Source organism: Polistes canadensis, unplaced genomic scaffold (assembly GCF_001313835.1).
Source record: "Polistes canadensis isolate GaletaPanama2010 unplaced genomic scaffold, ASM131383v1 scaffold_201, whole genome shotgun sequence".
Lineage (NCBI taxonomy): Eukaryota > Metazoa > Arthropoda > Insecta > Hymenoptera > Vespidae > Polistes > Polistes canadensis.
The window spans coordinates 52,477-63,620 of NW_014569748.1; the positions used below are offsets into that span (position 1 = coordinate 52,477).

An 11,144-nucleotide genomic window follows, 5' to 3' on the forward strand; every position below is an offset into this window, starting at 1 on the left:
ATAAAAAAAAAAGTTTTCTAGTTGCTTGTTTAGTCGTAAGAAAAAAAATTGAAATTTGCCTCCATTGATGCATCACGTGACGGCTAAATTTTAACAAACTCCGCCAGAGTGCACCGCTTGTATATCCAACCGAAGTGACGTTTCGTTTGACACGTCGTCACACGCGCCACACTTAAAACGTTACTGCGCATGCGCCGAGTTAGGCTTTTAACAGAAGGCTACTTCGTTTTCTTACGAACAGCTTTCGTGTGTCAATTCAGTTGTTTTCTATTAAAAAATCATTCATAATGTCTGGAAAATCAAAAGCATTTACCAAAGAGGAAGAACTATTACTTCAGGATTTTTCTCGAAACGTTTCTACTAAATCTTCGGCATTATTTTATGGCAATGCACTTATAGTATCTGCGATACCAATTTGTAAGTACAATCATTTTCTACAATATTTATTATTTTTAAATGTCATCTTTCAACGGATTGAAACTTTACTTTTTATTTTAAGTTGATCTTATTTCATGGTTTTACGTTTTATCGATGGTATTTATTATGGTTGAAACGTTTTGGAAATTAACCTCCAATTTGAATTTGTTTGTTAATCATTTGATTTAATCGATTATTTATTTATTACAGGGCTATTCTGGAGGATTCATATGATTGATCTATATGCCAATTTGGCTTCTTTCGTATTTGTTACTTTAATAAGCACTTACACTCTTGCACTTGCTTATAAGAATACCAAATTCATCCTGAAACACAAAGTATGTTAAAATTGCATATTATATTATATGTTTTAATTAATTTTAAATTCCTTTGTACTAAAATAATATTTTACGTAAAAGATTGCAGTAAAAAGAGAAGATGCAGTTACCAAGGAAATGAATCGCAAGCTTGCAGAAGATAAGAAAATGAGTAAAAAGGAAAAAGATGAAAGGTATTAAATTGATTTATAATACTAATACCAAATATTATTATTCCTAATAAAATGAATACATTATTATTTATTGTTTTTTTTCTTTTTAGAATTTTGTGGAAGAAAAATGAAGTCGCTGATTACGAAGCAACAACCTTTTCTATTTTCTACAACAACGCTTTATTCCTCGCCTTTGTCATAGTGTCTTCATTTTACGTCTTAAGAGCATTTTCTCCAGCAGTAAATTATATACTTTCCGTTGGTGCAACTAGTGCATTGTTAGCATTGTTATCTACAGGTTCTCAATAATAATAATAATAATAATTCAATAATTCCACCACGTTCATTTGTTTTGTAAAAAAAATGTCACCCATTTTATAAAATATTTGTTATATAAAAAAACTATTGTACATAGGTAATAAACGTGTTATTATCTATAATTAAATCATAGAAATGAATGAATTAAAATTAGGATTAAATTGGCATACGTTGACGAATTAGATTGAAATAATATATGGAAATATTTCATAATCGTGATAAAATGCTCTCGTATATATAAATATATGTGAGAGATTTTATCTTGCCTGAAAATTATTAGAACTTTAACAACTTACGTATTCGTACGGAACGATTATCCATAGTCGTTGAAATAATTCAAAATGACGAAGCAGCAAGCAAGCCTTCTTCGTGCTGTGCTTAGCACAAAACGTAACGTAGTTTACGAGTCGTAGAAAAACGAGAAGATATCGTACCCAATTTATATGTATACATACACATGGACCAACGTAGACCTGTCTGAAGTTTTATACGTCTCCCGTTTAAAATGGGCAAATGGCCAATAAGTTATCCACCAACGAACTAAAGTCTGGACACGTATGCTTTCGTTTAAATCGTAAGCCCAATGTTTACCCGTTTGTGATAAAAATACTAAAAATGTTTGACGCGCAACAGTACTCTACTTCTTCTACGAGAAAACAAAAAGAAAAAACAAAATAAAAATTTTTCTGTAGCAACGTGTTTCGTCGGTTTAGTAATTGGCCTAGATTGTTTCTAAAAAAAAGAAAAAGAAAAATAAAGAGAGAATATAATAATGTTTCATTTAAATTAGTATCGTTCGAGATAATTTTTATAACGCCTAAACTGTAAAAATACAATACTACTAAACATTTATTTATAACAATTGGCTTCGATTATGTCTTGAAAAATGGAAATATGATATTTCATTTAAATTAGTATTTTTTTTTTTTTTTTCTAATAAAAATACTAAAAATTTATTTTAAACGCGCGACACAAAATACGCGTCTGAAACACTTTTTTTTTACTCTCGTTTAAAAATTAATTTTAATTATATCTATAAAAGAGAAAGGGGAGAGAATATAATAATAATATTAATTTAAATGAGTAATCTAAGAGTAAGAAGTGTCCATCATTAGTGTAAATTAAAGATTATAAATCAAGAAATTCCTCGTTTTTCGAGTAAAGTATTCGCATTGCTTACGAATCTGACAGGAATAAATCTCAGTTAGTTGGCTTGACTATATTACCATGTCAAGTCTTCTCACGCAATCTTGGGAAATCCATTTGCATAAACTTTCCAAAGACTATAGCTTATTATAAGATGGATGGACGATAAAATGGTAACTTAAAACACTTGGCCAGGTATCAGTTTCAAAGTAGGCACGTGACGTATCAAGGATATTTTTCAATATCAAATTTTCATACTCCCATTGTAGTCGATTTCATTTCATAATTATAACATTAAACGAATCTTTTCACCATACTTATGAATCATTTTTTTAGGATACCCGTAAGACTCCTCGCAATATCATTAATAAGTATACACCTTGGATATTATCCAAATACATTGATTCAACTTAGTTAAATGCAGGATTTACGAGTGAACAACTTGTTTGCTTTGTTGTTTATCACACATTAATAAATCAATGGACCATTTCGAATCAACAACGGTGTACGTAAACATCTCAAGAATTTACTTGCCCACGTTTCGTATACTTAAGTAACGGTCAAAACTTACATGCTATTAGATTTAGTCAATGAGAAAATAGAAATTCAACTGAATTAGATGAAAATTATTTAAAAATAGAGTTCGTGTACTATTAACGATTTAAACATCAACAATGCCATAGATAAAATCCACAATGCAATATCTTATTCTAACACTAGTAAACATTTTAATCAATCTATTTCTTCGCATCATTACAATGTCGGCATTGTGAAAATGATTCGGAAAAAGACTGACGACTACCTGGCAAGGAACCCTAAAGAAAATCCTGGCAAAACAAGTTAAACAGGAAAATAATAGCTATATTTGAAAACATCACGGCGCCTGGTGTTGTGTGATTTGTTCTACGTTCAGGCATAATGCGTACTTGAGCAATGTCGAAAAACAACGGTCGTCTTATCTATTTTTATAAACATTTCTTACTCGAATTAAACCGATGCAACATAAGATCACATTTTCGAATTGCAACACATCGAGTTATAAAAAAATAAATAAAAAGGAAAAGAATCATTCTCCAATAAAGATAATCGCGCGTATCGTCGTAAAAGAAAAATGTTTGTCTTCTTTCCAAGCAACAAACTCTCGAATTCGAGTGCATCATCAGGCACCATACACAATTTCTACATTTTACTGTCGCTTACACTCTGAATTAGAGAAATTCTGATTATCTATTTTCGTAACGACGAATATTCATCTGATTTCCGATAAAACAAAAAAAAAAAAAGACCAATTTACTTCTTCGAAAGATCACGGTCACGTATAAAACATAAAATAACTAACGGAGAGAAATCAAAAATTCCGATCATAACCGTTCCATTCATTTATTCGTACTACCGTTCATTGATTCGTTTAAAAAAAAAAAAAAAAGGATTCAAATGCAATTCGACTTTTTCGAAATATAAAAAGAAAAAAAAAAGAAAGAACGATAAAACCGAGTCGACGAAAGCAACTAAAAAAAAGAAACACACACACACACACACAAGAAGAAGAAGACGAAAAAACAACAATTTTTCCTCGAACGAGGATTAAAAAAGAAAGAAATAAGAATAAAAAAAAATATATATAAAAATAAGAAAAAAATAATAATAAAAATAAGAGAAAGAGAAAGAAAGAAAGAAAGAGAGAGAGAGAGAGAGAGAGTATGAGAGGGGAATGGGTGGGGGGAGAGAGTCCTGGAAACGAGGAGGAAAATGCCAAGTGGTCGTATCAGATCCCCGAAATAGCGCAAGCGCCCTTCCGAAAGCTCCTAAGGCCCCCCTACAAAAGATAAAAGCTTTTGATTGGTTGGAAGTTGCGGGGCGCGGTCCGGAACCGGTACGCAACCGCTATATCGGATCATTCGAATATTACCGCGGCAGTTCTCGCTTCTCTTGACAGTGTTCGTTAAACTTTAAGCTCGTCCGTTAGGCTCGAGTCGCAAAAATATAAAAAAATATATATATATAATAATAAAAAATAATAACTTATCAAACACAGACCGAAATAATAATAATAATAATAATAATAAAATAAAAAGTAGATAAATAATAATCGTACATCGACTTTTTTTGGGATTACACAGTTTTATTCTTTTTCTTTTTTTTTTTTTGTATTTTCATTTTATCTCTCTCTCTCTTTTTTTTTTAATTAATTATTATTACATCCATATTGTGGTTCCATCGTAAATTATTTGACATTGTCTTCTAATCTATCCGATCGTTTCTATCGTTAACGAGATTTTCTCTCGTTGTTCGTAACACGAAACATTAAAAGTAACAGAAAAAGATAAGAAATAAGAATCACACTTTCTTACTGATTATTTTAATATCGATTTTTTTTTAAATCGTATATTAACAATAATAATAATAATAATCATTCTTCAAACGTTCCATATACTATAATCGAGTGACCGTAAATCCAAGCGTTCGATCAATATCACTGGTTGTGTCGATCATTATATTATAATAATATCGAGCCTGATATATACGTACAAACGTATATATAATATATAAAACACTGCATATATATATATAAGATATATATATATAAAAAATAAAAAGAACGAAAAAATCCGCGTCGCCATCATGGTATGTTCAATCGATGATATCGTAAGTCGTCGCCCTGGTAACATACACGTTTTCCTATTGTCTCTATTCTCTAGCTTTTATTTATTATATTTTTTAATTGTACTACCTCTCTCTCTCTCTCTCTCTCTCTCTCTCTATCTTACTCTCTTTCTTTCTCTCACTTTATTTAACTCTTTATTTCTCTTTTACTTTTTGTATTTTACTCTCTTCATTCGTTTTATTCGTATGTATAATTTTGTTCTATTTTTACACGCAAGAAACAGAAAAAAAAAAAAAAAGGAAAAATAAAAACACTTTTTCGTATAACACATTATATTTCTAATTTCTTCTTTTCATTATACTATTTTGGCATGTTTGTTCGAACAATTTGTAATTACGTGTTTTATCTATTCTATTGGTTTCGTGTAAGTGTTATTTACTTTTTAATATTTATTTCTTTAATATCTTCCTTATCTCAAAACTTTATCTATCTATCTATCTTTCTTTCTAGTGCACGAAATTTTGTAACAAAGAATGAAAAATAAAAAATAATAATTATTATTATCTCTACACCCGCGAGAGAAATATAGTGAAAAATGTGTGTCGCGAAAAAGAAAAAGAAAATAAAGAAGATATATTTCGTTAAAGAATAGAAAAAAAAACGCGGGAATTTGTTCGGAAGTAAGAAAAAAAACAAAAAAAAAAAAAAAGAAAGAAATATGATGAAGCATGTTCGGGAGGTGCGAGGTCTTGGAAACGTGATTGTTTCTTAGGCGAATTTTTTTCGAAGACGTTTCTCCGATCACGATTGTGCCGAATAACAAATTTGGGATTTTCTATAAATATATTTGCCCTATATAAATAAATATATAAAAAATAGATAAAAAAAAAGAAAAATAAATGATCGAAGGAAAAACAATAAATCGTAGGAACGGGGAAACGACATCGAATAATCGATTATTTTCGTCAATTTTAAATCGATTAATCGTCCGAATAATCCCACGACGCAACAAATTCTTCATTATTCGACTCTCTCGAAAGTGTTATTAATTAAATTTAATCCGTTATCGTGATTTGTGAATAGAAAAAACAAAAAAAAAAAACAAAAAATAACAACTCGGAGACAAAATTTTGATAATTTAAAAAAGAAGTTTACGAGTGTCGTTATAAAAATTTTACACGAATTTTTGGCAAAAAAAAAAAAAACAAAAAAGAAAGAAAAATTATACCGTAATTTGTAACAATGCACGTAACGAACATAACAAATTATTGTATTGAACGTAATAAAAAATTGTGATTTGTTGCACAATATTAATATTAATAATAATAATAATAATAATAATAATAGTAATAGTAATAGTAAAAATAAAAAAGAATTAAAGTAAATTCAATATCGTCGTAGTAATTTAATTAGAAAACATCGTTGTTGGCAGCTCGCATAATTTTTGTTGCATTTCGTGGCGAGACGACGACGATGATCAATAAATCGATTACATTTCTGATCGTTCGATATGGTTTTTTTTCTTCTTATTTTACAGGCCGACGAGTTGCCAGCAGAACAAATTGCTGGTAAGTCAATCAATTTTTTATTTCTAATAAATATCTTTTACGTTTTTTGAGATAAAAGATGAGAAAAGATCTTTCGTTATAGTTCGTTAAATAATAGCATGAGATACGTTTTACGGATCGAGTCTCGGATGACAAAGTTCCGGAAAATGTATCATCTTATTTTCAGTATGGCCTGACTAAATTTAGAGTTCCTTCTCTTTTCTCTCTTACCTCTCCCCCTTTCGTGTCTCGTATTCACCCTTTTCTCTTTCACGCTTGCTTGTGTTCAACCTAACTCTAACTAACTGTAAATACTTTTTCATTGTGTTACGTTTGCCGCGATGTAAATTAATGTAAAACATTGATCCGTAATTGAATTTTTATCTTTACATTTTACATATTAATCGTAACGCAAAACAAATGAATTGGATATTTGAGGAAAAAAAACTTCGAATTAACGTGAATATAGTTGAAACGTTAAAAATAAACGAAATCCAGATCCCTATAGTTATACCGTAAATCATTTATATTAATTTTATTGAGAAAAAAAAGAAGAAAAAAAAATTAACTATGCATTTATTTTAATACAGTATTAACACAATATCCAAAACACACATTCCAGAGTGTTCCGTCATCGTTTTATATTTTAATTGTCGCGTTCTTATATATTCGAATATGAAAAAAAAAAAAAAGTATTAAAAATGACCACGCAAATAACAGGGATAAACTTTCGTAAGATAAAATCTTGAGTAACGTAATACGTTTCATATCTTTGTCTCGTAAAGTTAAAAACGTTTTTGTGTTGAACGTACGGTCCCACCCTACCCCACCCTATCCCATCCTACCCCGATTTCGTTCGTCTTACATTAGCAGCATCATTTCAAAGGCTAAAAATGAACGCACGTGACTCTTAAGAAGTTGGTAAAGCCGGGCAGTAACGTTTAAGAAACTAGAGGATTTCTAAATCGGACTTGTAAAATCCCTTCTTCCGTCCTTCCTTCCTTCCTTCCTTCCCATCGTTCGAAGTTCATCCTGTTAACGCTGCTAAAACGTGCCTCGACAAAGGTACTCGGAGTTTATTTGAGATTCGATTCGATTGGGAGCAGCTGCTGGGTGTACCTAAGTTTAGCTTGCATGGTGCTCTTCTCTCTCTCTCACACACACACTCTCTTTCTCTTTTTCTCTCTCATTCGTTTGAAAGATATCGCATGACGATCGATCAGAGTCCCCTCCGTCGTCGTCATCGTCGTCGTCGTTGCTCGTGTTCGAATCCGATCGTATTGATAAAAATAAACTCCACACAACAATATTCTTTTTTCCAACCTCCTCCTCTTTTATCGTGTGAAATAAAAATAAAAAAAGAAGGAAAACTTCTTTTTTTGTTGGAAACTAAAAAAACAAATAAAAAAATATACAGAATGTAATAATTTTTGATTCTGCAAGCAAATGATTCTCTCATCCATCTATCGAAGAATAGTTCTCTGCAATATATTCCAATTCAAATTGTTTCTTTCTGTTAAACATCACCATCAATCCCTCCACATTCGATTTTTATTTCTCTTTTATTTTTGTTCTTTCTTATTGGTATGATATCTTTGAGAATAAAGAAAATTTGGACGAAAGAGAGCAAACGGTACTACTTATGAAAGCTCCGTAATTCTGTAATCATTTTGTTTTTAGAAATAAGGACACAGTAGTTACACATTCGTTTGTTTACGAACGATATAAATTAAATAACGCGTTACGTAGTCGTTCCCTGTTGCTATAGAATTGCGTTCGTCGTTTGAATTCGAAATTTTCTACACTTGTCGTCGCCAAAATCGTAAACAACAACTGTAAATCCAAGTTAAACGAGATATATATATATATGTAAAATATTTCTTCGTAAAATATTAGATACAGATTTTTGTTCTCGTTTTTAATATCGATTATTATTTTATCGATTCGTAAAATGGGACCGCCGCGTATAATTTTGGTTGTGCAAATCTAAAAATAAAAAAAGAAATCGTTGATTTAAGTTGGTAAAAAAAAAAAAAGAAGAAAAAGAAAGAAAGAAAGAAAAAGGGCTAAAGTTCTTATTTTCTCTCTTTCTTTCTCAATCTTCTCTCTCTTACTTGAGACAGTAGTAAATAAACGATGTAAACGACTATGAGCGATGATATAGAAAGCCAAATAAGCTCCGAGCCAAAATCGCGAGGGTAAGGAAGGGCATTAACATCGGATCTAAATTTGAATCGCAAGAAACGATGGCGCACTGCGTCAACATTTAGATGTTGCGAGCTTTTAACCCGAAGACGAAAAACGAAAAATGAAAAACGAAAATGAAAGAGAAAGAGAGGTGGGGGAGGGAAAGAGGGTGGAAATAAAATACATTTCTAACAAATTCAATTTTTAAACGAAAATTTGTTTAAATCTAAATCGTGTTTCATTATTTGTTTTTAAAATAGTCCTTCGCAAAGCTTTCGACAGCTTCGATAGAGAAAAAAGTGGCAGCATTCCCACCGACATGGTGGCTGATATACTTCGACTTATGGGACAACCTTTCAACAAGAAAATTCTCGATGAACTTATAGATGAAGTTGATGCTGACAGTGAGTAATATATTGACGATAATTAATTTATATATATGTATATATATTTTTTTTTTTTAATTGAATCTTATTTCATTGGCCAATAAGTATATGATATCGAAATTTGGATTAATTTATATTTATATTAATAATACAATTTTTTCTTTTTTTTATCTAAAAATAATTGTGTATTTTTTGTATTATACAATTTTCTTTTTTATTCTATATATCCTATTATACTTATTAATGCAACACCAATGCACATACACACGCGCATAAGAGGGAATAATTTAATTCAAATTTTAACAATGATCCTTCCTAAAGGATTGTTTTTATATGTAATTGAGAAAAAAATAAAAGATAAAATAAAGTAATAGAAAATAAGTAGTCCGATCTATTGATTTTTTCTTTTTTTCTGTTTATTTTTTTTTTAGAATCAGGACGTTTGGAATTCGAAGAGTTCGTCACCTTGGCCGCGAAATTCATCGTTGAGGAAGATGCAGAAGCACTCGAGAAAGAACTTCGAGAAGCTTTTAGGCTTTACGACAAGGAAGGTAAGAACAAACAAACAAAAATCCCTTTTTTCCTTTTTATTCATTTTTTTTAATACCAATATTTGTTCATCATGAATTAGCGATGACGAGACGATCATATCAGAATGATTTACGTTCCATATCGTAAAAAGATCTATGACGTCGTAATACCTCGGATGATCCCGATGGTTTTCGTTTTTCCTTGGAGATCGGCCAAGTCATAAGAAGTAAAATGAGATAAGAGGAGGTTTCAGGGGTTGAGGGGAGTGGCTAGGGGGGAGGATGGCTAAGGGGTGATAGAAGAAGAAGAACATAGAGTTAGATAAATAGATAGAGAGATGTTAGAAAGATAGAAAAGAAGAAATTCGCGGGAATTTAACTAGAAACGAAATGGAACACACGTTACAGGAATAGCTAACTGCAATATTAGAAAATCTACAATAACGCCGCGTTGAGATCGTTTTATAGTTGGCTTTTTAAAGAAAATATCACCGATCGAGAATTCGGGGATGAAAATATTCATTAAAAAATTATAACTTAAAATAATTTTTTTAATATAATATATATATTTACTGAATGAATGAGTGATTTTTATATTTTTTGGTAACAGGTAACGGATACATCCCAACAACTTGCTTGCGTGAAATCTTAAGAGAACTTGATGATCAATTAACGGACGAGGAATTGGATATTATGATCGAAGAAATTGATTCTGATGGTTCCGGAACCGTAGATTTCGATGGTACGTATATGATCATGATATATTATATATATTGTTTAATTAACGAGGAGCTTAGTTTACTATAATATACATTTGGCATGTATCGATTATAAGAAAAATCGGTACTCATAAATAACTATTTCAATTTCAGTATCAAAGACTTGGCATTTATGTTCTTTTTTTTATATTTTCTGATACGCAGTAGCAGCTGCATAAAGTTGTTTACTATCTTGCTAAAAAGTTTTCACAATATAACAAACACATATATACTGTTGTTTATAAATAAACATTATTATCCTTAACAAATGTTACTTTTGTTTCAGAATTTATGGAAATGATGACAGGAGAATAATCACAACCAAAGTGTCCGGTAGCGTTAACTGCCGTGAATTTTTTGTTTTCTTTTTCTTTACAAAAAAAAAAATTAAAAAAAATATAATTAAATGAAAAATAAATTAAAAAAAAAAAAAAATAAAAAGAAATAACGTCACGCGTTTATCACACAAATAAAAAAAAAATAGCTATAAACGATCACTCGCGTATAAACTATACGTTAGGATGGAGTATACGTGAAACACATAGCCGTGTTACATCATAATAATATTTTAGAGATGAAAGTTGGGAGGAGAATTCTATTGCTATTATTCGTGCACCATGCGTTATACGCGCGTGCATGTTTATTTGCAACAGATTTACATACATTTTTGTGCGTTTGATTATACATTATTGACGTCATGCCTGCTATATTTTCCATAAACAGTATTTATTGTTGTTAATAAAAACACATTGAGAAAAAA

The 11,144-nt window shown here is 30.5% G+C and overlaps 2 protein-coding genes across 3 annotated transcripts; both read left to right on the forward strand.

The window, feature by feature from the left end:
* The first annotated feature begins 65 nt into the window (after nt 1-65).
* Nucleotides 66-1,352, forward strand: LOC106789756 (translocon-associated protein subunit gamma). Its single transcript, XM_014754232.1, has 4 exons — nt 66-417; nt 628-755; nt 837-928; nt 1,018-1,352. Exons 1-4 carry the CDS (start codon nt 288-290, stop codon nt 1,214-1,216), a joined length of 549 nt encoding a protein of 182 aa, XP_014609718.1. The 5' UTR covers nt 66-287; the 3' UTR covers nt 1,217-1,352.
* A 3,181-nt stretch (nt 1,353-4,533) lies between these two features.
* On the forward strand, nt 4,534-11,144 carry LOC106789760 (troponin C). 2 transcript variants are annotated; one of them, XM_014754236.1, is made up of 6 exons: nt 4,534-5,017; nt 6,514-6,544; nt 8,971-9,114; nt 9,528-9,647; nt 10,237-10,368; nt 10,671-11,144. In XM_014754236.1, exons 1-6 carry the CDS (start codon nt 4,994-4,996, stop codon nt 10,697-10,699), a joined length of 480 nt encoding a protein of 159 aa, XP_014609722.1. In that variant the 5' UTR covers nt 4,534-4,993; the 3' UTR covers nt 10,700-11,144. The 2 variants fall into 2 exon arrangements, with proteins under 2 accessions (XP_014609722.1, XP_014609723.1); XM_014754237.1 differs by having other exon boundaries at nt 4,536-4,996.

What these genes read in the sequence shown, in the direction of transcription:
- LOC106789756 (XM_014754232.1), top strand. Translation starts at nt 288, where the DNA reads ATGTCTGGAAAATCAAAAGCATTTACCAAAGAGGAAGAACTATTACTT. An exon ending in AGTATCTGCGATACCAATTT is followed by an intron (nt 418 to 627) that starts GTAAGTACAATC and finishes TATTTATTACAG; the next exon opens with GGCTATTCTGGAGGATTCAT. An exon ending in AATTCATCCTGAAACACAAA is followed by an intron (nt 756 to 836) that starts GTATGTTAAAAT and finishes TTTACGTAAAAG; the next exon opens with ATTGCAGTAAAAAGAGAAGA.
- LOC106789760 (XM_014754236.1), top strand. Translation starts at nt 4,994, where the DNA reads ATGGTATGTTCAATCGATGATATC. An exon ending in TATGTTCAATCGATGATATC is followed by an intron (nt 5,018 to 6,513) that starts GTAAGTCGTCGC and finishes CTTATTTTACAG; the next exon opens with GCCGACGAGTTGCCAGCAGA. An exon ending in CGGAACCGTAGATTTCGATG is followed by an intron (nt 10,369 to 10,670) that starts GTACGTATATGA and finishes CTTTTGTTTCAG; the next exon opens with AATTTATGGAAATGATGACA.